Below are 26772 nucleotides of genomic sequence, written 5' to 3' on the forward strand. Positions count from 1 at the left end.
GTGAGGGACTTGAAAAGCTTAATCTGTTCAGTTTATCAAAAGGTAGATTCCGAGGTGATGGTTCTCAGTGTGTTCAAGGCAAGAAAGTAGAGGTACTAATGAATCCTTTAACAAAGCTTGAGCGATAAACTGCTCGAAACTGAAGATAGATAAATTCAAGGAAGTAATAAAGTATGACTTTTCTTAACAGCAAAGGTAATTAACCTTTAGTTTAATAACGGTACAAGCAGTGCAAAGTAAAAGTAGTGAATTCTCAGTGTTCATAGAATCATAGAATCTTTAAGGTTGGAAAAGACCTCTAAGATCATCAAGTCCAACCATCAAAAAAACCCCGTTTTAATTTAAAGATTTATAACACTGGATACTGCATAGATTGTTTGCTTCAAGTAAATGCACATTTCTGGGTCTGTGTGAAACTGCACTGCTTATTCGAAGAGATTTGACAGGATCATCTTCTAGGTTTTAACTCAACAGATTTATAGCAATACAGGAAAAGAACAGCATAATCTATCGCTGCCAGTAACATCTGCATAGCTCTGCTGAGGTAAGGGTGACAGATTATAAACCATTCTTGTATCTGAAACGTCAAAAGCATTCAGTAATTAAGGCAAACCAATGCTCCAGTCTTCCTCGGCCACCCAGATGACTTACTCAGAGATGTGTACGAAGATGTCGGGCCCTCCATCTGCAGGGGTAATGAAGCCATGGCCTTTGGAACGACAGAAGCATTTACAGACACCTTTGTAGACAGGACCCTCCGATGCTCTCACAGTCCTGCAAAAGAAAGCACAAAAAGAGTGGTTCATTGCTGAGCACGGATGCGACAGCTTCTAGGTGTGTCAGCCAGAGCACACCTAAGCAAATGGGCACAATGGTCCAAATACTCCCAGTGAGTATACACCTCTGTAGCAACTGCTTAATACTCAGTTTCGTACAGTGCACGTTTTGCCTGTAGCCTTTTTAAGGGAGAGACAGATGATGACAATGTTTGCTAGCATTATAATCCATCAGTTGCCATCTTGAATCCATTTGCTGTATCACCTTGCCAAACTTTCTTTTAGACACTATACTAAATGTAAGCATCTTATACCTTTCATGAGTTCGGGAGTACCAGTGTGTACCTAAGTGTTGTATGTGCTTTCACATATTTAGCAGTAAGTGTGTGTATATAGTATCAAGAGAATGCAGTGCATGAAGACATGAATAAATACATGTGTATGCATGTATGTATACACATATACACACATCCCTTCTGCATATTTCACCTCCAAAGGCTTGATAGCCTGCTGGAGTCATAACTGGTATGCATAACACCAAGACTCGAGACTGATCTCCTCCTCCACTGTCATGGGATCTGTATTTTAAAACAAGACATGTTTGAAGACAAACCTTTAGGATGACTTACTGCCATCAAGAAAAACGACTTGCATGAACTACGACCCATCCTGAAAACTGTGTGATTAAATTCTTTTCCCAGTCAAATATGCTGCGTTGAATCCCCAGGGATCCAAACTCACTCAATTACTTTCATTAATGAAGCCAACTCTTTTAGACATCTCACAGGGTTAACACAGAGGAGTTACTAGATCAGGATCTTCTTATGCCATGACCATCCAGTAGGTTGCTTCCGCGTTAGAAGAGGATTTTGGTGTGATTCTTCAAACTCAGTAAATGAGTGTGTTGCCATTTGGTTACATGCATCATGGCAATTTTGACATCACTTTCCTAAACATTTAAAATTTACTGAAGTCTAAAAAGAAAGCATTAAAAAATGTGGTAACAGCTCTGTTCCTTCAGTCAAACTAACACAAAAAAATACAGTTGAAAGTGTTAAAGAAAGAAAAAATCTCCATTAAATCACTTCATTTCTAGCTCTATAAAGTCATCAATGCACCTGACCCCACAAGTATTTGTTACACAGAAAAGCACTCACTGCCCTAAATAAGCCATTAAAGTTCAATTGCACCTTTCAAGGAGATAAAGCACCGTGGGGGATAAGGCCCCACACTTGCAATGAACCAAAATTAAATAATCCCACTGAATAATAAACCACTGCCTGTCACATTCATCTTTTCTATACCACTGTGGGGCCACAGCTCACCTAGAGCTCCTCTTGTTTAAAGAGGACACTAAAAAAAAAAAATAATTTAGAGTTATTTTGATTTTCAGGGCAAACAAATACAGCAAGATCCCTACACTAATTAATGAATAAAGAACTGTGGAAGCCAAATAACAAGTTCTTTAGTTTTGTAAGAACCAGACTAGGATTAACTGCTGAGAAGAATTACAAAGAGTTCATTATTAACACAGCACTGAGGCAAGCTAGCTTGGAATTGCTTTTCAAGGGCAATCCCAATTATCAAGTCAATTATGTTCCTTTTAGTAATCTACTTCCATTACAAAGTTTAGGCCATTTGAAGGCTTTCGGAACTGACAACGTATAAATTTTGCTGCTGCTGCTGATTTTTTTTCACTTTATTTTGAATACAGAAGTAATAATATAAAGCATCGAGATTGATGCTATTTAAATCCACACGGATAACTCTTGAAGAAAAGAGCTGGGTAACAGTGCAAGAAGCAAAAAGGAAAAAGCATGCCAACTAGATTAAGTGGCACAAAAAAGGCTAGCTGCAGGCTTGAGATCTTACTTCCAGTGTTTCACTCAGCACTGCCAGACCTCCCTTACACAGAAGTAATTGCAAGGCTGTGGCAGAAGTGCAATGGATTGACCACAGCTTCACGTTATACCCTCAGACCCTGATTCAAAGGCTGCTGAGATGAACAAAGAAGCCCACGTTGCCTTCTGCAGGTCAGGACCTCACTGAGAGGCCCATCACAGGCACTGGGAATCTTTTGCAATGAGCAAGCCTTGCAACACCATCCTCTGCTGCTGCGCTGCAGAGGAGTCCGCTTCGGGCAGGGGGGGCTCCAAGAAACCTGCACGGCACCACGGGGCCACAGAAAAGCTCAGGGAAAGCCTGCTCTGTAGGATCACTACCTCAAATAACTACAAACCTCATCTCATTTTATGGAAAACCTCATAATCTTAGAGAATCAGAGATCAGGGTTCATACCTTGAAAACAAACATTATTTTAAAGGTCTTTAAAAGGATTTGAGCAATCTTAAGATGGACATATGAAAGGAATAGGAAAAGGAAACAAGTCCTCTGAAAAGTGACAGGGTCACGGACCATCCCTAAAATGTAACCTGGCTGATGGTAGCACAGGTGTCAGGAGTGAAAGAACTAAAATCTCCAGTGAGGTCTGGTCCAGTGCTTCAGGGACAGTAAGAAGAGATGTCATGCCAAAAGAGGAGGAGGAACTGATGAAAATATACCAACAGGAACTGGTCCTGAGAGCCACAACCCAGTGTCTGAAGTGAAGCAAAACTTCAGAAAAGAAACTCTGTTTTGAAAAAATCTCAGTGTGTTTTCCCTTCCCTGTAAAACTCTGATCTTAAAGAACGGAAGAGACTTTGAACATCCCTTACGCAAACAGAGCATTGAAAAACTACAGGCAATTTGGACTAAAAGTCTAGTGGCATCAGAATTTATTGGAGAAGAGACAACAGTAAAATACCAAAGCATCTTCCAGATACAACTGCTGCCCCAACTCCCTTCACCTCGGCAGGGGGCCGATCATTCTGCCCAAAGGCAGGTGTTTGGTTGCATCTATGAAATGCAGGCTTCCCGGTACTCACGCTGAAAACGTCCTGGTCCGTCGGGTGGGCAGTGGGCTGGGGATCAGGTACCCTCTCATGGGCGACGGGGAGCGATCTCTTGCCCTGCGGTTTTCAGGCAGATGGAGAGAACTGGGTGAGGGTGGAGAGGTGGGGGACTGCTGCGAGGCAGATGAAGTGGGCTCAGAAGACATTCCTGATGCCTGAGAAAAACCTAGAGAGAGGAAGAGATCTGACTTAGCCCAAAACGGGAATTGTCACAAAAGTCACAAATTTTTCAGCTGACGATTTTGTAAGAATATGACTCACTTCCTGCAGACATACACGCAGACACAGTTGTGCCAAAAGCTCCTGCTCTATGTCAGTTCATTTTTTTTAAGTTTGTTTATTTTTAAATCTCACAGATTTTGTAAACTGTACTAGGAAGCTCCACCGGAAACAGATTACTCCACAACTAACATGTGTTTGCTTACTCCTGCTTCACTCACAGACAATGGCTCCTGAAGCAGAGCTCAGCCCCAACACTAGGTATCAGTGGGCCCCACACAGCTTCCAGACAGATGGGATTTGACCACTGACAGCACAGAGGAGCCTCCTGCATCTCCACACAAACACGTTACAAGAAAGAAACACTAGAAGAAGAAATGCTGAAATAAAGGCTGTACCTTCACTGCTGGAGGTTAGTTTCACTGTGCAATCACCAACGCTAACTTTGCTGCTGCTGTTCAGCTATTAGCACAGCTCTGTCGGAGCTTGTAACACCTCCAGCCTGACTGCAAGAAGAAAATCATACGAGTGCTCCTTAATTCACTTCAGACAGAGTCAGACAGTTAATTTACTCTGCCGAGGCCAGGAGCACAGACAAAGCTGGGAGGCAGTGGCTGACTGGGAGGAGGTGGCTCCAGCCTGCAGAAATCTGGCAGATCCAGCAGTCCCCTTCGGTAGGTCTGAGTCTGCTACAACCTTCCAGCAACAAAGCCGCCAATAGTTCACATTTGCATTCAGACCCCCAGCAGCACAAGTGAGATTTGCTCTTATTCGCACCCTCCAGCGGAGGAGGGAGAAGGTCCCTTTCTCAGCACACCAACAGCAATACACCTCTCATAACACAATAAGCAAAACTCACAGAATCTACGGAAAGGACTGATAAGAAATAGCAGCACTTCTACATACACGAATGCACGGCTTATAGGTGCAGCAGTGACAGAAAGAAGAGAAATCAATCAGTACTGCCCTGGTATTACTGTCCAAGTCCCTGTCCACATTGGAATAAGCTGTACAAAAATAACCAATAACCCACCACAGTCTTAATTAAGAAAACCTAAAAATATCTGGATGAGTTAGCAAAAAGTGTGGCGATCTGCATCAAGAAAATACCATGAAGACAAGAAAAGCTGCCTTAAGACCCATACTTTCATCGAACTGCAATCTCTCATATCCATTATGCTCTCTCCTTTTGACACCCACACTCACCAACCCATGAATTATGGAGTGGATCCTCCACATGACATTTGAGAGATACAGCCTTCTTGTCAATGACAAATTCCCATTATTTCTTCCCGAAACTAAGGACTAAAATTAAAAAGGCGTCTTAAGAATGAAGTCACCAGGGAACAAAGGCTTTTGTGTTTAATTGCTCAGGGTGCTGAGAAGGTAGAAGTGGATAGTCATGTTCCCTCATGTACCAGCTTGAGCTTTCCACACTGTTCTGAAGAGCCAACAATTCAGCTGAAAACACAACCACAGCTTTAAGGACGGCGTTTCAAATAAGGATGGCATTTGCCACCCACAAGCTAATGCCCTGCCCAGAGTCATGGCACAGTGTTCAGCTGAGACCGAGATGATAACACCAAAGGGATGGGATTTTCCAAACTTCCTCTTCCTCCAAAGACACCTGCTGTGCTGGCTGGTACTGAGAAGTCTCCTCAGATTTTTAAAGACCTCTCCTTTAGGTGCCTTGCTTTCAAGGAATGCATGTTTGACATGGCAGGACTGTAATGGAGTCACACAAAAAAATAAGAGCAAACAATTAAAACCTCATTGTGATAACTCAGCACACATGGTCTGGCCTTTGCACAAGTGAAAATGCAGCTTTCAGAATCACTTGCTCTCTTTCCTAATGTAAATATAAACCAGCTGGACAAGTGACAAGCAAAATGCAGAGCTATTCATCCATCCACAGCAATACAGAAGAGCCAACCACAAAGTACTGCCCATCCCCTTCTCAAACAAGGGTAGAGAGGCAGGAGAATTTTCGCTCTTTTCTTTAAAACATAGGTGAATCACAAAAATATTTACAGACAAAGAAGGCTAAACACAGTTAGAAGTGTGCTAACATACGTTATTGTTTCCATTTACGTTATTTTTGTGGCCTCTGCTCTGTAAACATAAAATAAAACAGTGATGTAGAACATTCAGTGCCATTTCACTGTACAAATACCCTTTTTATTCTCTGCCCACAGCCGAAGTAGATGAACAGCCTCGAATCTCATAATTTCTATTCCACAAGTCCTAAATTGTGATCAGAGCTCGGTGAGGGCTGATACACAAAAGCATGCGGCTGGAGGCTGCCAGGAGCAGCTACGCTTGACTTCACACCCACTGCAGCAAGCGAATACAGCTCAAAAGAGGAGGGGATGCAAACGAGCAGCAATACGAAGCCTGTGGCTACACTTCAGCTCAGCAACATCCTATATATTCTGTATGTATGTTGTATCACTGCATGCGCAAGCGCACCGGCACATCCATTCGCCTCTTGGGCTTCTCTGACTATCATAAAAATCGGACACAATGAAAAGGATTGGACACTGAATTACCAAGTTGTACTGTGTGAACTGCATACAGCAGCTCCTGCCTCCTGTGAACCTCTGCTCAGCTTGCTCTGTGCAGAAGATCACTTCATCTGAAACTTTTTGAAGACAAAGGTGGAATTTAGCTATTTCAGTTTGTTTCAGTGTGGCCACTGTCTTGACGTTGTTCATAAGGGATTAACTCATTTCCATTGGCAGCACGCTTGAAGGAACAGAAACGCAATCCCCACTTGTACACGCAGCTGGAGGCAATCCGAGGCTGGGCAGTGTTTATGCAGGAAGCCTACAGCAAACACTCAAACTGAAACCCCACCACCTCCAGCCCTCCCAGCCTTCCTCTTCAAACAAATTTTGCTTTCTATATGCAGTAACCGGCAGTCTTCAAAGATGCTTTTCAGATGTTATACTGGGTTCTGAACTGACCCTCTGCAAATCAAGAATCACCCTTGGGACTCAGACGGCTGCCCACCAGCCCTTCTTCAGCAGCCCCAAATGCCTTCTCCTCTTTGTACCTAGCTGAACAAACCTGTTTTCTTACATCTCTCACCAGCCCACCACTTCCCACCCTGTTTCCATTAGTTTTCCTGTGTCCCTCCAGTCCAGCCACCACTCTCCACTCTCCTGTGGTGAGGAGGGCATCACACGAACCCTAGACAGCGCTAACAGAGCACCCAGCCTGAGCTCCCCTCAAGCATCCTGCTTGTTGTGCCTTGTGAAGGCAGACAGTACTCCATAGCAGCAAATCATAGCTACAAAAAGCACCGCAGCATGAGATTCCAGCTACAACAGACATGAGGGACAATACAGACAGTATCTCTCTTCTGCTTGAGTCAGCAAAATATTTGCCTTCGGGTGAATGAATGTAACATGACGCAAGGTGGTGATATTTTCAGGCTCTTTAGGAAACTCCAACCACGTGCCATGTTACCCTTAAATCTGCCCATATTTCAACATGCATCATTTATCTTTCATCAATATTATTTTTTAATTTTTTTTAGACTGTAGATATGCACCAAACTAAAATATAAATAAAATAAATCACAGAAGCATCATGGAAACAATAGACTGATTTAACATTACAAAGCAAAAATATATTTTTTACCATACTTTTTTCAGAAAAATTGGCAAACGTGTAGACAAAGAGACCTCAAAATGTTATCTGTAACAGGTGACCTACAAAGCACAGAGTGCAATACATGCAGGAGAAATTTCTGAAATTCTCCATAAAATACTATCAAAAAAATAATCTATTGAAGTAATTAAGGCTTGGGGGTATGTAAGTGCCACCATCATTTCTCTATATATCTATACGTTCTTTTTCTATTCTACTTTAAGTCTACTCCATACCTCTAAAAATAGTAGTTTTGGGGTAGTTATCCATTCTGACCAGCACAACGCTACCACGGAAATCTATGCTCACTTTTAATTAAAGGAAATGCCTGGAAAAGAGTCAAACTGGATAGGGCAGGGTAACAGACTCCAGGAAATTTCTTCGTCTATGAACGGTTTCTTTTTCACACAACAGACATTGCAACAGGTCCAGCGGGCACAGAGCTCATCCCCAGGAAGCATTGCTCAGCATGCTTCAGTGCTCCAGCACAGAGAAAAAGCTCTTTCTGGCCTCCTTAGCCGGGAAATGGCACTGTAGGAGCTGCTTTCAGAAGGTACCACGATGATCTATGAACAGAACAGCACTGGCCACACATGCCTGGAAAACCAGGCCTTTCCCCAAAGAGAGAGAGGTTTCTGTAGCCAAAGAGCAGCCGCTTTCAGCTGGGTTTTGCTGGAAGTTAGCTCTGTCGTTTCAACCTCTAAGAGGAATGTGGACATCTGAAAATTTGTTTGTTTTCTGGCCTTTCCTTGGATTTAGAAACAACGTCAAGAACTCTTAAGTAACTTACTTTTAAGTGTCCTGGTTTCCAAATTTATTCTACACAGCTGCATTTCTTTTCTTCTGTAAGGAAGCCGTGCAGATAAACCCCTGAGCTTTGCCTGCTCTTCTGCTCACAGCTATTAGCTCTATTCAGCAAGAGAGAAAACACAGCTCGATGGCGCACAGGGACTGATTCTGCTCCAAAGTGCCCTTTCCCAACAGTATGTCCCTTGCTCGCATATACTGAAAGAGTGAAGGCACCAGGACCCTCTGCTCCCCACATTACCTTGCCCTGATGAAGGAGAGAAACTGGGGATGCTTGGCTCCCAAGGGTGCCCCCAGTTTCTCTAAAGCAGCTCCCAGATCCCTAACATGTCTCTGAGGCACCTGAGCACCCACTCACCCTGAGCACCAGCCCACAGTACTGGTCCCACCTGCAGCTTCTTTCCAAAGCACTTTCTGGCACTCAGCCCCCAGTGTACACGAGGATCCCAGCACCACAGAGCATCACAGGTCTCCTCCTGCGTCACAGAGTTAAGCATTTACAAAACATACACAATTACAGAACAGCTGGTTCAAAAAGCTTCCCCTTCCAGCTCAGTTTGCATGACTAAGTTTCCACAATTAATACTGGTATTTCAATTAACAGTGAAACTCAGAGCAGTTGCAACACAGATGTGACGTGTCAACACAAAGGATTACGGTATAAACATTACGCTCCCAGAGGCTGCAGAGGAGTGCCCACATACTGTAGCAATTTGGCTGTTAATGGAAACCAGGACATTGCCCAACTGTCCCCATGTCCAGTAAAAGCCTAATCATAAGGTAAGCAAAATACAACAAGGAAAATTCCTATTGCTTGTCTGTGCATACAAATTAATTTGGATTAAAACAGGGTTGAGTTTAAGGAGCAACAGCTATTTCTAAGCAGTGTCACCAGTGAACACCCTTTTCACCAAACACTGTGGCTGCCCTTCTGCTACTCTAGCGAGCAGTTTGCTGTGTCTGAAAGCAATGCTGCCCGAGCAGCACAAACCAGCCCTGCACAGCAGAAACCATGGAAAGGGGTGGGAGGGGAACTAAGTCAGCAGCAGCCTATATAGTGTATCGATAAACATGGGGACTTCTCACAGTCCTGTATTTCCCACTGTTGATGTAAGCTGTCAGACGCACTTAAAAAAATGCATGTAGGTTAAGGAACAGAGGGGATAGTTAGATTAGGTACGTGTTTCAACTGGTATATATGGTGATACCCTGTGGCTCATTCTATCAAAAATACAGAGGTATTTGCTGCGATTGATGTGGTATAACCTTCTTGCTCCCAATTGCCCAGAACAGAGTTAGCCAGGGTCCTTTGCTTGTAAGCAAACACAGGAGGCCGTACCAGCTGGAGTGTGTCGGCTGCCACAGGTGACAGCACTCACTAGGACTTGCCTAAAGGGAGAGTGTGCACAGTAATATGAGGAGGAGCATATTTCACCCTACAGCTTGTCAAAAAGTATTTCAGTGGGAGCAGAAAATAACAGCACCCCGCGGTAAGGTAACTTCCTCAGCACAATGCTGGGCAGCAGTCATCGAGCTGGGAACAGTACAGAGCTGTCCTGAGACCAGCACACCTCCCCTCACACTCTCTCACAGCACAAGTCCAAGACTTCAACCTGCTTACAAAATCTCACTTATCTATTTTTGTTTAAAGGACAGATTAGGAGAGATGGAAAACTCTCCCCAGTTCACAGCAAGCCTGGACAAGCAATGACAGGTCCCAGGCAAGCACCATCCTCTAGGAGCTCTTCCCAAGCAAGGATGAAGATGATGGTGAATAATTAATCCATGCTGATCAGGTATAAGTGTTGTCCAGTGACTTAAGTTCCTGTGCACATATATTATTGGCTAATGTCATCAAGTATTTAAATGACCATCAGCTGTAGTGCTGTTCACTTTGCTTTGGTTATCTCTAGTACAAACCAAGAAGTCCTCAACAAGGCAGGGAAGGCAGGCAGAGGGGGGGTTCTCATGAGCACTTGCCATGCTATCACAGGCACAAGGCCATGAGAACAGTATGAGACGGGCATTGAAACAGCAAAGGAAAAGTACTGTCGCAGCGTTCTGGGAAGCCCTGCCTTATCAGCAAGGAGAAAAGTCTGTGGTGCTGTGAAGAGCGGGCCCATCACGGCATTGCCATGGCTAAGGCTCGAACAGACTGAGCTGTGCTCTGCAACACAGCTACTGCCTGCACAGCATGAGTCTGTCCTGTGCACTGCTAAGCGCGGGCATCTCCAGTACCAAGCCACATCATATAGTGGAGATGTAACCTTACCTGAAATGTAAGCCCATGGTAAGTCTAAAGATTGTGCACACAGCTTCATTTCCTCATTCATGCAGATCCACAGGTTACAGAGCATCATGCTTGAAGTAAGTCTGGGAGACAGACCTGCACATCAGCCCTTGCATTACCTGCACCAGGGCAGGACACAGCAGCCTCGCACCAACCAAATATGGGGGGACCAGGTAGGAGTCATCACGGTGGGGATGAGCTGTTACACCCATCCACGTGCTGCTGGGCAGCCAAGGGCCCGGACCTGAGACAGTCCAAGGTACGGCTGCAGGCAGATCATGAATCATCGCTCCTGGACTAGCAAGATGATGATGCTGAGCCAGCACAAGGCTGGGGTGTGATGCCCAGCATCTTGCCTTGCTTTCAGTCTGCCAACTGCTGTCTGCACGAACTGCTACAAACCTGGTTGTTTCTGCAGCAGCACAGTGACACTGTATCGCAGCACTGCGCAGCTGCATGCAAAATCACTGCCAGCAACGCCCGCACTGCCAGAACCAGGAGCAGAAGCACATACAGCAACTCCCAAAGCCCTGCTCCAAGCGTTCTTTCCCTGGAGCCAAGTACACAACACGTCACCTCCAGTAGCAAGCGTTGGTCTCCCCAGATATAAGTTTGTCCTCATGTGTCCCAGACGGGCTGTAATAAAGGGACAGGGAGGTGTGAAGGGAAACCACAAAAGGACTTTCACAGTGAAATGGGGGAAAATCAGGATGACTTAGTCTGATGCTGGTAGCCAGGTGTGGCTGCCTAGGTCAGAGTTAAGTATAAGGTGAGTACACAGTGGTGCTTAGCCTCAACATCTTTCCAGCATCTTGGATGTATGATTTAAATAAATGCTAAACTAAAGGTTGCATAATAGTATTTAATAACCTCCTATGAGTTTTTTCAGGCCCTTCCTGAGCTCATATAATCCTTTAGCACCAACAGTATCCTATGGAAAGGAGTCCCACAGCTTAACTGTCATGTAAAAAACCCCATCTTTTAGCGGACAGTAAAGAGTGGCCTTTTTATGGAGACATTAAGAAAGGACAGTGAGATCAAAAGACAGAGCATAGTAAATAAGGTAAGAAAAGGAAAGGGAAGGGCATATTTTATGCAAGGGACCAAACAGTAAAGAAGCAGTAGCTTAGGGGAGCACGCAGGGAAGGGTGCAAGCTTATTCATAAATCAAACCTTAAATTTTTCACCAAAAGTGACATAAATGGGATAGAAAGCAAGAGGATCTACAAACTTCTTTACGGTGTTCCCCCCACCCCTTTTAAATTTCTAAGTACAAAAGAAAAACCTTATGCCTTTTTAAAATACTTCTTAGTATTTGTAAATCACTCCCCTGATTTGTCACTTGAATGGCTGCCATTACTCTTTCTTAGATGATAAACCCTACTAGTATCAAATATTTCTAAAGACTTAGCTTGTCAACAAGTTAGCTAGTTCTGGCCAGAGACCACATATCACCTATTCTATGTTTTATGGTCTCTAGCACTGAGCCATACTGATCACTTCAGACTCCTGCTGCCTTCATCACGCCTCCATTAGCCAAGGCTGGGAACTCTGTTCTTGGATAGCAGAGGCAACATTTAATACATCTCATCCTATTCTTGCTAAACAGACTCAATCACAGTAAGCTCATGTATTTCCCAGATGAGGTACAATATATGGCTGAACAGGGAACAAGCTGTCCCTTCCAGCGCTTGCTCTCCAGCTTCGCAACTCAGCTCTTCCTTCAGTGTTTTTGCAAGTCTGAAGGTCTGCCTCTGCCATTACTTCCATGCTGGCATATTCCATGTGAATTTATTCCAGGATACTGGCAGAAAATATTTACACCAAAACATGAGAAATCTCATCTATCTTGTATCTAAGCATCTTAGGGCTCATCTACAAGGCAAATGGACTTATACAGTGTCATACTACTATAAAGAATAGTTATACATATGTAAATCCCCAGGCACTTTTGAAAAGTTCTCCCTTTTTCAGCCTCCTCTCACATCACAAAACTTCAGCCACAATTACAAGTTTGTTCATGTGCAACTTTGAGCCTTTTAAGTCTACTGAAATCCCCTGAAATATTTATGTGGCTCAAATGTTATTCAGAATAATTAGTTCACTGGGTTTCCTCCCTAATCAACATTTTCAATAGGGGAAAACAGTTCACATTACAAAGATCTATAACCATGGAAATTTATGAGGCATACAAGTATTGGCAAAGGGAAAAATAATCCTCTGAGGCTATTTCATCTGCCAGCATTACAGCAAGAGGCAGATGGCAAGGTACAGAGTCAGGAACCACTCACAAATAACTTGATCCTTACACCCGTACCACGAGGCCCCCACAGACCCCAGACTCCTTTTTGCCAGGCCTGGCTGTCCCAATGCACAGGCCATCTCCCAGTCTCACTCCCTGACACCTCCTATACGTATTTTTAAAGCATCCTAGTCTAATAACCTGAGTATATTTCAATTAGATCTCTCAGAAATCAATTAAACAAATGGTTTATGATTAAGACATCATTAGGAACCTGCATCAATATCAATTAATGACTGACAGATATACAATTTACTGAAATACTTTAGGAAACAGAAAATCCTCTGTATCTGACACAAGAGTGAAGAAAATTCTCACCTTCTGTTGAGCAACAAAGAAATGCCCTTGATTTCCACTAAAGCCTCTTCCTGTCCTAGCCTGTCCCAGTTTCCTCCCTGCATCCTACTTCCCGGACTCCAGCAGCACAACTGCTCCCTACACAAGCAGCTGCACCCACAATAGGTTTTTCCACCACAGCAAAGTTTTGAAACTACATTCCACCTGCATGAAAGGTTTGCAACTGGCTTCATTACTGTAACAAAGATGGCTTGATGAAACATATTCAGCCTGTGCTAATTCATGGAGCACTCAGAGGTGTAGAAACAAACATTCCATTAAAATCAAAAGGGAACATTTTTACACACACTTAAGACAGGAGATGGGATGACAGACCTAAATTTTAATGGAGAAAGTTCATATATATATGCACTTATAGATCACTGGCCCATTTAACAATTGCAGTTTTGTTTTTCTTATTCCCTCCACCATATGTCTCAACCCAATTTACAGTTTATCTCAGCATGCTGTAGCAAGCTTGTGCTTGTGACCCTGAGACCTCCCTAAGTGTCCTCATTTCCTCAGCTCTAAAATGGAGATAACAACCTCCTTTGCAGCAGCATCTTGAGGACCAGCCTTGTCCACACCTTTGGATACAAAACCCTGACTGAGCCCCAGAGGTTCATCAGGCTGACAATAGCCAGCCTTGGTTCCCTCCTCAAATCTAGAGTCAGTCTCACTCCAGTCTGGATCGTATCGCTGGAGAGGAACAAGACCCAAAACCAGACTTCTTGCAAACCAGCTGAATAGAGGGAGGTCACGATCCCTTGCTTTCCTTTGCCAGTGGGCAACTGTGCTGTGCTGCCTCAGCCTGCATCTCAACTGTGGCAAGGTTTCATCACTGCTGAGCCCATCCCAGCACCTGCCCCTCCTGCGGCCAACGTCTCTGCCCCACAGCAGCAAGTGGGACGCAGCACACCCTCTGCCAACGGCCAACGTGCCTTCACAAGATCAAAAAAAAAATCCCTGCAAGAAGTTCCATTCTGCTTTTGGTGAAAAGGAGACCAAGGCAATGGATCTTCATGCTCTGCATTCGTGAACCCCGCTCACAAGCAAAAGTCATACTCACGCTCCACTGGGCGGCAAGTGCTTCATCAACACCACTATAAAATCAATGGTTAGTTCTTGACTCTCAAGCTGAAATTGTCTTAATGTAAAATCTATAGGACAAGCACTACATATACATACACCTTGCACAAATCTGTTTCTTCTTACATAACCAAATTATTTGCAAAAGAGAGTATACATAAGCAAACATACACAACCAAACTACTTGATACAGAAAACATTGCCATTTTACCTTATGTCTTGTCAGACCTCTCCTCAACTCAGTCTTGGCAGCACAACTATCCCCACTGCAAGCTGCTGCTTTAGATAGATCTGTGTGGTCTCCTGCACTGACAAACAGGTAGTCCCTATATGGTGTAATCACATCTGTGATTGCGTGAACAGTAATACAGCCAAAGCACACACCCACAGCTCTCAGCCTCCAGAACTGCTTCAGGGACAGCGGCCACTTCAACAAACATACTGAACCCTTTGGAAACTACACGTCACACAAATCCTCCATCATATCCCCTTGGCCTGTTTTCCAGTTTGCAAAACATCACTGATATTACGCTTTAGACTTCTAGGAAAAAAAATTCTTTTTAGTCTCAAAAATGGTTTACAATGCCAATAGTCCAACAAGTCTACTGTAGGCAATGCATCATTCTTAGCCAACTAATGAGAAAATGGACCTACAAGGAGTTTGATTGCTTTCCTCAATTACGATGTGTGCACAAACTAGTCCTTCTTGCTCAGCACATCCACTCTCTGCATTCAGAGCCAGTTAAATGGCAAAAGGAGTCGTATTGTGTTTTACTGCCTGCAAAACCGCAGTGCCAGCACAGGCACGTGTACTAGGCTGGATTTTGTGCCTACTTACGCATCAACAAAACTATTTACCATGCTGTGATTTTGAGAGCCGTGGCTCCAGTGATGTGCTGGAAGTGTACGGAACAGGACAGAGCTGTCCAGAATCACAGATGCTGTCGCTTTTATTTGTGTCTACTGTGTTAATGCTCAAAAGCCAACACAGACCAAAGCAAGGGAACAGGCAACATAAGCTTTTCACAGAAGGTAAAAATCAACTGTTATAGCTCGAAAAAAGCAGACGAATCTTGAGGCACGTATGTTAGAATCATAGAATGGTTTGGGTTGGAAGGGACCTTAAAGATCATCTAGCTCCAACCTCCCTGCTACAGGCAGGGACACCCTCCACTAGACCACGTTGCCCAAAGCCTCATCCAACCTGGTCTTAAACACTTCCAGGGATGGAGCCTCCATCCTGTTCTTCAGGTATAAAACTAAAAATCAATATAGAAGCACATGTTTAATAGAAAATTGCAATAACCATTGTATTACAGCAGTTGCTACCCAAAAGAACTGTATCTACTTCAATTGCAAACACAGAGCAAATGGGACATACAAGCAGAGCGAACACCACGCACAGCAATGGTGGTGAATGCCTTTATGAAAGATTATTTTGATTCAATTTACCTGTTTGTCCATGTGCCAACAGTTACATGACCTTAAGAAGTTAACATTTTCCAGATTCGCTTACTGGGAGCTGATAGCAGCCTCCCACGTGCATGTAGCCACACTCAAGCAGCACAACAGTGTCACCAGACCTACTAGCTAGTGCCAGGGCTCCTGCACCAAGCCTGGCGGAAGGCGCCAAGAAACTGGCCAAGAAACTGGCCAAACCTACAAAACCACAGGTACTGAGGGCAGGGTGCAGGCAAGCAGGGGGGCACTGACAGCCAGTTGGCAGTCTTGACAGGGACAGATGAAGCCCAAGAGCAAGCTGGGTTTCTGCCTGCCACACACCCCCAGAGCACAGGGCGAGAAGCCCAGCTAGGAACAAGCCCCGCACACACACCCCGGGCCGCGCCAAGGATGGAGATGCATCTTAAATGCACCATCTCACACAGGGGTCTCTGGGGAAGTGTTTTCATACATCCAAGATTCACAGCCCAACACCATACCCTGTGAGCTGGGACCCACAGCCTCTTCTGCCAAAAGCAGGCAGGAGTCATGCTTGCAGCCAGGAGGAAAGGGCTGCTGGGGTGCTCCTTCCTACTGCAGCCCCATGCACACAGCACTGGGGTGCAGTCCTTCCCATGGGGGTTTAACACAATGTACAAAGAGCCTGTAAAGGAGTGACATGAAGCTGGAACAGACCCACAACCAAGAGAGATTCAAGATCAGTGAGAAAACGAAGGCTAGGAAATGTGTAACAGTGCCTTTGTTATTTTTATCTAGACCAATGTTTTGCATGAAACCTAGTGTTACACATCTAAGAAACCTCAGGTAAGCTTGCACGTCTGCCTGCCTCAGGAGCAAGCCATAAGTGCAGAACAAGTCATGCCACAGCACAGGGGAACGGGGTGCATGCGTGCCTGGTGGGTTCGCCCTAGTCTTGGTAGCCAGGAGATCCTGGACTGCATGGCTTCACATTGGTGGGGGACCAGAAAGAGAGTTCATCCTCAGGATCTGTGCCAGGGAAGAGGCAGCACTGCAGCCCAGCCACACTAAAATGTTTAAGAACAAATCTGATTAGGATCCCAGACCGCAATTAGACCAGCCTAACAACTGTCCAGCAAAAACACTTTTCTCCCAATGGGGCTGTTCCAGCAGTTCCTTTCCTGAAGTCCCTGCTACTGTGGGTGAAAGACACTGCAGCACACCTCATGTCCTCAAGGAGAGAGACCTTCCTTGCCTAAACCTGGTACTGGGGAAAAGTAAAAATAAAATTTTAAAAAATAATGTATCAGAAGACAGTGGAGCTACACAGGTATATACAAAGATACATTTCCTCCTTTAGAACCTGTGCTCTATACATCAGTGAGAATAATTTTTAGGACTCTTGCCAGAGTCCTCGGGATAGGGAAAAGCAGCCTTTCTGCATGGAAACAAAGTGCATGTTTATTCGGAAAATGAGACTCTCGTAAGATCACTTTTCAGACACACTTTCTATAACACCATAAAGCAGAAAGTGAATACAAGTAGCCACTCTATTCAGTCTCTCCCCTACCAGTAAAATGAAAAACGCACTACATGAAATACTTTGAAATACTTTAGAACTCGTCCTACCAGTCTCCATCAGGAAGAGGCTCTAGGAAATGGCTCTCACCACGTTTTGTAATCCCTTTTGCTAGATTTTCTCCAAATACCGGAGGAAACAGAGTCACAATCTACACAGCCAAGTAAATTCTGCCTTTCCTGGCTGCCGTCAGCAGGGTTCCTGGTCTGGACATGCCACTGCACAGACAGGCACTGCCTTGCTGAGCTGGATGAAAAAATCTGAATCATGTATTTACACCTCAGTAACAAGTGTGAATTTTATAAACGGGAAATTCTTTTACCTTGCTGTTTGGCAGTTTCTTTTACCCTTTTAAGTAATTGTCAAGAAGTTGCAATCACGACTGTGGTTTACTTTAATCAAGTAACTGGCATAACTGAAAACAAGCAAATGCCTCTGACCAGCCTTCTGAAATCATATCACAAAGAGAAAGCCACCAAACAATAATCAGTGAGAATGCAGGAGCTCATAAAACAATATAGTCCCTACCGCTAGAGTGCCTTGGTCAACCTGACTGGCTGTGCAGTGTAAACAAATCATTCATTAAACGAGTACTAACATAAAAAGAAAATTCCTCCCCAACTGGACAGGCAAGATTAAATGTTTATTTCCTGGACACAGACTACACTTTGTCCAGACAGCCTCTGCAATAGCAAGTGGCAAAGATTTTCAAGCCTTGGGAAATGTAGCACTCCTGGAAAAGTTTTAAGATGCAGAGTTGTGCCTGAAGGAAAGCAGCGTGACTCTCCTGGCAGAGCTGCCATGACAGAACACACGCATCCCTCCCACCCTGCCCAAAACCAGCACTGGGAAGGCAAGGTGAACGTCAGATGCTGAGTCTGCTACAAATCTTCCTACTCCTACTCTAACGGTCAACTGCATAAACAGTCTTTTGAAAGCAGAAGTTCACACTCTGATTCATATAATTTTTTTTTTTTTTTTTTTTTTTTTTTTTTACTGTTAGTCATCAAAAAGCTGCAGTTGCAGCAGGCAGCTGTATCTCCATACCAAGCGGCAGTGTGTTCTCCATCACGGACACATACATCACTGCTGATGTGACATGCAGCACGCTACATGCAGCTGAGCAAGACAGAGACCCATACAGGCTCCTGCAGTGCAGTGTGGGAGCACTCATCAATGCTGGCCATGCTCCACTGGTGTCTCATGGCTGCAGCGCCATCAACACTCGATCCAGCTTCGCTTCCCACCCCAGTTTTGTAGCAGCCCCCAGAATGTTAGCTCTCGAGCTCCCACTCAAAGTAGCACCAACACATACTTTGCTTTCATTCTTGGGATCAGCCTTAGCTCTTAATGCTCTGCCACTTCCAAAGTCATATGCTGCTCATGAGGCATGGCAAAGGACCAGCGTGGTTTAATATTCAAGAGAAACTATCAGGTCAAGGTTCTCTGTTTTCCTTCGTCCCGCACAAAGCGGCCTGTGATCAGATCAGGCACAGAGCCAACAGGGTAAGGAACACGGCCATGCAACGCGGCGCACGTACACTTATGTGTTTTTTCCAGAAAACTGTAATAGAGCCCTTCCCTGCAGTGCTGCTCTTGGTGGAAAGCCACCCAGGGATTTAACTGCAGGTTATTTTGTTTTCTCTGTGCCTTTATTCCTCCACTGTCTGATCACCTTTCAAAAGGAGGCTGCAGCTCAACCCCAAGTTTACCTTCCCGGACCCCGTTGCTAGGTGAAATGTGTGGTCACAGGGCACCAAACAGAATTATTACCCAAACAGCCTGGCAAGAACGCAAAGGCCAAATTCATGTTTACTGTCCTTGAAACACCCTAGTATTTAAACATCTGTTGAGACCTTCACCCTATCTCCAGCTCCTCCCTGGAGAAATGCAGAATTCAAGGCAAGTGTTAGATTAGCCTGCGGAGCCTAACGCACACCGTAGATAATAGGTCAAAAATTTAACGTTCATTTCCTTTAGACTACTATTCAGTTTCTAAATTGCATTAATAATGCAGCAACCTCTTAATGCGAGTGTCATTACCCCCAAGATCCTCTATCGTTATTTAAAAAGCATTTCTTAGGTTACTTCATCATTTATCTATATTTTAAATCGACCCAATGAAAAAAGCAGCTGTGCAACAGTCTCAAACCAAAGGCAAATAAAGAATCAGCAAACCTCTGAAATCAGACATTAAGATTGTAGTGTCGGAGGAACCACACAAATGAAATCTGATTTAACTGAAGTGGGAGGGCATTTTCCAGGCTGTTGCAGCCCTGTCCATTAGTGCGAGGTCAGGCTCCGAGGGCAGAACCCACACCCCATTTACTCGTAAGCCCTACGGCCAAGCCTGAGAAGATGCGGCTTGACTCGCATGGTATTTTACAGCTTCCCTAGGGGAGAGCAAACAACGGAAGCACCACTTTAATGTACTCCACATGCCCCAAAAATGACAGAAATGAAAGCTAAGTAAGTGTTTTTCTGCACCACACAAAGAAATCCGTTTGGTTCCTTCTCCCAGATGCACTTCACAGCTGCCATCAAGGTGGGGATGGTGCTCTGAGGTGGTACCTCATGACAGTGCAGTCCCCTTCTCTGCATCTTGCTGCTTAATGTCTTTTTTTTCTTAATAACTAGCTGAAGGGAAAAAAGCAAAGTCCAAAGTGGTCTTACTTGTGCCTGTTTACAAAAACCAAGAGGCAGCTGTTTATCCTCAGAAAGGGGAGACTGTGCAAGAAACAATGCTGCAATAAGAAGAGTTCAACACCGTGTATGCAGCACTGTCTTTGTTAGCTGCACAGACACAATTCACTGCCTCGTTCAGTACTCTTCCTGGTAACGTGGGTTATATCACACAAGCTATATCCGCATGCATGTCATGAAAAAGACGAATAGGTGCAAAGATAAATCCTGAAACTGCTACCTAGCTAGCAGAGGCTGGCTCAGAGGAACAAAATTACAGAAGTGAAAGAGCAGAGAGCAGCGCAAGGCTACGGCTGCTTCACCGGGGCTGTGAGTTAACCCCTGCAGCCCCCAGAGACCATCCGGACAGACAGCGATGAAGGCAAATGAATGGAGATCAGTGTGGGAAGCAGAGGAAATGAAGATTACTGATCTGTCCAGGGGGCTGCCTCAGACATGAGAAGAGACATTAGACTGAGATAGAACGAAGCAAAACAACTGTCTCTACCCTGCCCTGAGAGAAAAGAGAAAGCAGTTAGTCAGATGAATGCTTTCTATTTTTCATTTGATCTGAACTACACTGGGGAGTGTCACATCATGCAAACTCAAATCACCAACATCTGCATCACCGATCTGCATCACTTGTTTCCCTACACAGTGTTTCAGCTATTTCTTTTTGTTTGGTTCTCCATGTCAACCTGTTGCAAAAAGCAGGATTTGAGTTTGTTTTTTGTTTTTTTTTTTAAACTGTTGTGCAGAAACAAGCCATTTCCTTTTTCCTCCCCAAAGATTGCATCCCCTCTGCTGTGCAAAGTGCTGTTCCCAGCCCCACTGCCTGCAGGCCCCCTGGAAAAGGCAGCTCCCAGCCCCAGGGACTCGCTCCCATCCCTTGCTCCATGGCAGAAGTTGACAGGTTTTGCACTTTTCAAACTCAATTCCTCTCCTTAGTCTCTGGCAGAAACCTCCCAGATGAGGGGCAAATTAACCATCAACTGTTGCCACCAACATCCAGAATATTTATCAATGTAGACTCAAACAGTTACAATGTCATTAAATTTTGCTAATGGTGATCCTCAACAGTCTTCTTCCAAGTTTTAAGCAGTTACTATCAATCCCTGCAGAGTCTACCCCATGGGCAGTGAATCAAAAATGGTTCCTGATATAAACTTGAGACAAAAATAGACGAAAAGGTGAAACCAGTAACAGCTTTCACCCTGAAGCCACCCTAGCCACAACCAGAAGGTTCCATCTGCTTCTGTACCCCACAGCCCACTCATGGTGAAATGGAAGCAGAGGAAGGATTTCTTTACTTCTGCCACTACCATGCTTAGCACCAAGAACAACCCTGACCGTTGCCTGCTCGTCCTATCACCTAGAAATACCCCTACACACCACGTTTTGTCCAAACAACCACATTTCATGTAGTGTAATAGCAACATGGCCTGGCAGTTTGCTGTAAGGGAGCTTTACTAGCAGTAGATATATTCATGGCATGTTTAGTTCTTCAAGTCTACATAAAGACTGATTCACCAGAAGTACACCACTACCTAAAAAGCAACAGTCATAAGAGAAGACAGAAGTCAGCATTGCCTGGCCTTATCTAGCTACTTTAAAATTACTTGTATGCAAATATTTCTGTGCTTACATGCACAGAGGAGGAGGGGGATGATGCTGGTCAAAACATTTACAACCATGGGCAAACCACAGTGACAGAAGCTCAGGGCAGTGGAGAAGGTAGTTGTGGCCAGAAGCAGGTGCACAGGACACGGGGGGACAGAGAGGCAGCACAACCATGTGGTCAGCCATGTCACTCATGGGTGTCATGACACACACAGGGCTGTGGAATGAGCTCCAGCCTCAGCTTTGCCTCTGCAAAGGGCCACTTACAAGAAACGTGTTTTCTCTTTTTTACACCCCCATGTAGTAAGTGAAAATGTAACCGTTGCCAGAGAACAGTCACATCATTCCTACATTTTCTTTTGTCCACACAATTTTTTTTCTGTAAACACAAAGTCTTCATATATCCATACTTTTAAAAAGCCAAAAACATCCTTACAACATGTTAGTTAAGCCTCATTAGATTTAATGAGATACTAAGTTGCATTTATGAAAGTGCAAGCCCTCTGCAGCCATGTTCAGGGGACTTGCTCTCTTCCATTATTAATAATCAACAGAAAGAAACAAAATATGTTTGCCAAACATAATAAATAGAAGGTGAAGATTAAGAACAGCAGTCAAAAAAACCCTTCTCAACCTCACAAAAATTAATGATCAGGAGAGTCACATCAAAGCAGCCTTAAAATTTTCTGAGACTCTCCAAGAAATCATATCTGGCACCACAGAAGATTTTGCAAACGTTTCTCAGAAGTAGCTCTGCAGTTCCAGCAAAAACAGTGTCAGAAAAGAACTTCAAATCCCCTCCCTAAAAGCCAAATTTGGAGGCACAGATCCAAAAATTAAGCTTAGAAACTTCTCTACAAGGGCAAGAAGTGACATGCGTACACATCCAACATTGAAAAAGAACATGAAATAAGGGTTGGTTTCCCCAGTTTTAATGTACAGAGGTGCTGAGTGTTACGAGTGAACCATTCATGCCACAGCAACAGACTCTCTAGGAAGTTTTGAAGTATCCCCCTAAGCAACCAGTGCTATTGGATCTTTTTCTTCCTAGTGTGAGAAAGATTTTACTTAGCGTGCTTTGCCTTTCTCGTGATTTATGAAATAAGCAATTCTGAGCATAACAATGACACATCCCCAGTACCTAAGTGAAAAAAAAGAAAAGAAAAAAAAAAAAGCACAAGCAAGTGTTTAGGAATAAAAAGCAAACTAGCCCTAAAATCTTAAGTGAAATAAATCCACTGAAATGGAGGAGGCGAGAGCAGAGCACGATGCACCTCCTCGCAGGCACACCCGACCCGGCTTCCCTCCCCCGCGAGGTGTTTCAGCCCCGGGAAGGGCTGCCCGAGCCGGCTACGCCGCACTCCCGGCACTGAGCGAAAGGACCTTCCCAACCTCGCCCCCCGGTTCCGCTCGGGAAAAAGCCCCACAAACAGCAACACAATCACTCCGAAGCCCCCACCCCGGCCCGGCGCCCCCGCGGCGGGAGCTGCTGGCAGGCGGCCCCGACCGAGCCCCGCTCACCTCGGGCAGGAAGGGCGGGCGCGGCGGCCGCTGCGGGCCGGGCTGGCGGGCGGCGCTGGCGCTGCCGTGGCGTGCCCCGCGCTATAAGGCGGGTGGGCCGGACCGGCAGCCCCGGCCGCCCCGCTCCGCCCCGGCCACCGCCTTCCCGGGCGGCCCCGCCGCCCTGCCCCGGGCTGGAGAGCGCTCCCCACGGCCGGCGGAGCGGCGGCTGCCCGGGGAACCGAGCCGCGAGTGGGTGTCTTCAGATGCCTTTTCACTAACTTGAGAGCTTTGCTTTTTTATGCTTAATTTTATTGCCCCTCCGCATGCAGTTCCCACGGCAGAGGGCACACACAGAGTGCACCTCAGCACACACGTGGGCTTTTCTCCTGGTAACAGCCTCGGAGACCATCATGCTTGGCCCCAAGCCCGTCTGTCAGAAAATAAAATTACAACAGTGACGTGAAAATGGTGTTAAAGAAGGGATGGTATGGCCAGAGGACTCATTAAAACCATTTGAAGTTACAGAAGAATAATCCTGGTAAATTTTCCCAAATGAGGAAAATGAGCTGTGGTGCCCGGTGATGAGAAAGCCCACACATGTGCTCCCTGGTAGCATCACATTTGCAATGCTTTCATTTGTGCACAATCTTCCCAGCTGATAATAAACCACAGTATTTTAGAATATGGTTTTAAGAGATAGCTTAGGCACTGTGTTCTTTCTGGTTCTTTTCCACTTACAGGTACCAGGCAAAGCATATCCTCATATCAAAGGTAAGATTTACAGGAGACAGAAGTATACACTCTTTTAGTCAACCATAATCACATTAGAAACAGCAGTGTGCAACTTCTGGTAAAACTGCCACAAACAGATTTTAGCAGGGCTTTTTTTTTTCATGAGGAAAAATAAACAGAAGTCCTGTAACATACAGTTTTTGATCTGAGACAGAGGATCTACCAGAGGTTGCACAATATGAAGTAACCAGCTTTCTATGTCAAACACATGGTCATCCTCCAAAGTATCTTCCCTGTCTGTCCGCTTCTGTTCCACACAAGATTTTACTCCTTTGTAAAATACATAATAATGGGCCTGATGACTTCTCTTGTTTAAAACATTAATTTTATTCTTTGAAATCTTTTCTCTGCTGCTTTGTGAGGCAAAACTGACTGATTTTTTTGAGGTGGAGGAGGATGAAAGGAAAGCACTACATAAGTAAGCAACTGTTCAGAGCGTTCTCCCCAGTCACAGAGTCTGGGATTACAGCTGTGTGTTCCTCAAAAGTTCAGCACTCCTGAGCCATTCCTCTTCCTTTCCCCTCTCACCCTCCTCTTCCCCTACTGAAATGCATGACCTACGGGAGATACTGACAACGTACATCCACAGCCATGAGGTTAGTTTTCAATACTGGACTGTGGGCTTGGGGGACCCTCCATGTAAGTGTGTGTGTCCCAGCTATCACAGGAAATGTGATTTTGCCTGCTGTTTTTTTCACCAGCTGCTGGAGACAAGAGAGGTTCCAGCTTCCCCCCTAAACTCCACGTTGTCTCCCTCCCCTTCTCCTTTCCCTCAGTACAATTACTAACAGCTGGTTAATCATCTTCAGCACATCTGCCTACCTTGCTCCCTGTCACTGGCATGGGGTGGCTGGCAGCAGGGTGGCGTTGGCTCCTTCCCAGCATGCAGGCAGGGGAACCCCAAGGCTGCTGCTTTTGGGTTGGGCCAGCAAGGGACACCTCATGGTTAGGAGGAGGGCAGGAGGTGATCCAGAGCTGTGGGGCTCTCCTGACTCTCTCCTTTCCTGCTGGCTGCTCCCCTGCTTATTCAGACACAGCTCTGGGCTGTTGCAGGGACTGAGGACTCCCCTCAGCAGTCCTGACAGGGAAAAACCAGAAAGATTTCTTGATAGCATAGCATCATAGCATCATTACACCACTTTTCATTCATTTAAAGTATTCAAAGTGCAATTACTTACACAATTTGAGTCAAGGAAATGAGTGTGTAGGGGGAAATGTATCAGCTAATGTGATTCATTAGTAAAGGCGGGTGATATACATCCCTGTGCAGCAGCAAGGATGAGGTGGCTTGAACAGCTCTTACATAATTAGATGGGTGCTGGTACTCAACATAGGGCAAATACTGTCCACCTCTGTTAGAAAGGCATGAATTAGTCTAGGACAGTTTCACATGTGGCAAAGGCAATCCTGATTTCCAATTTTGGCTTCTGGGCTGGTTTTTGGAACTATTTAATCTAAAAGATACGGTTGGCACAAGCACAAACAGTGTAGGCTGGACATGAATGAACTGTGCCTGGAAATCAGAAGCAGGCTTTTAATGATTAGAGCAATCAGACTGTAGCACAGAATAATAGGAGGAAAAATACCTTTAACTCCTTGAACAGGTGGCTTATTAAGTATGCTTCAGTCCGGAGTGCTCCATTGCACTTTATGGTCTTGTGTCCAGTCGCAATGCTGACCGGAAACTGAGCAATGCAACACCAGTGTGCCAAACCAAAAGCATGGGATCTGCCTTTCACTTAAAGCTGTTTACAGTGGGATACAGTCATTCTATTTTATAAGATAAATTTTTTCATACCAGGTATCTGACAAGTTATTGTGTGCTCTCACTATCTTAATCATCTGTAATTTTGAATCATGCTTCAGATGAGTTCTGTTCAATTTGCAAAGCGTAGGAATTGAGGACATCTTTGCTGGTCTCAGATAAATCATAGCAGCAAGACCAGGGGAAAAAACAGTCTAAAGAAACAAACCTCCCTCTACAGTTAGGGCTTAGAATTCAGTTAATGCTAATTACAGACACAAATAACCTTCCAAATACTTTACAGAGATTTGACATCATGAAAACAAAGTCCCAAATCCCCATATAGTCATCAATACCATGGTGTAGTAAAAGTAATACTAACATAACCATCTCACCAAGAACTTAGTCAAACATCTTTCCACCTTTCCCTCAGGGGGAAGATTTAGCCCCCAAACTTAGTTATCAAATCCAGAGCATTCTTAATAGCAGGGTGAGAAACTAGTTCCAGAGCCTCACAGCCACACTCGGGACACTATGTCATGGATAAGGAGTAAGTCACCTCCAGGTTGTAATCACCTCTCATTTTGTACTCCTGGAAGGTGTAGCAAAACCCTACTGAACAGGTATTGCTTAACTCTTACTTTGGCCACTTGGCTATTTCACTTGGCTAGTGAAATAGTGAGAGCTGGCATGAACTGGCCTTTAGCAGGCTTATCTTCTTATGTTCACTCTTCCTTTTCTTATACTAAACCAGTTCCAGATTCTTCCTCTTGTGATTTGCATGTAGGTGAAACTTAGTTGTATTTATTAGGAAGCAAGGGACTTCATACCAGTGCAGAAGTCCTCAATGAATAGCTCAGCGGGAGGCATCATCCATATAGTTGCTGCAGATCATTTTTTCTCTTGGCTAGCATGTCTTCAGGTTCCACTCCTTCTAAAGAAAGATTATGTTTATCATGAGCAGTGGAATCTTTTAATGCATGAAATCAGACACAAGCTATAAAGCTAC

The 26772-nt window shown here is 44.7% G+C and overlaps 1 protein-coding gene across 1 annotated transcript in view; it reads right to left on the minus strand.

Annotated features, from left to right (window-relative positions):
- CARHSP1 (calcium regulated heat stable protein 1) overlaps positions 1–23354 on the minus strand; it is a 37403-nt gene extending 14049 nt beyond the window's left edge. The window contains exons 1-3 of the mRNA XM_075767978.1: positions 23246–23354; positions 3701–3893; positions 652–774 (exon numbers count right to left, since the gene is read on the minus strand). Coding sequence (XP_075624093.1) covers positions 652–774; positions 3701–3873 — 296 coding nt within the window. The 5' untranslated portion in view covers positions 3874–3893; positions 23246–23354. The remainder of the gene's footprint in view (positions 1–651; positions 775–3700; positions 3894–23245) is intronic.
- Between the last annotated feature and the right edge of the window lie 3418 nt (positions 23355–26772).

This window comes from Balearica regulorum, chromosome 15, assembly GCF_011004875.1.
Source record: "Balearica regulorum gibbericeps isolate bBalReg1 chromosome 15, bBalReg1.pri, whole genome shotgun sequence".
Classification (NCBI taxonomy): domain Eukaryota; kingdom Metazoa; phylum Chordata; class Aves; order Gruiformes; family Gruidae; genus Balearica; species Balearica regulorum.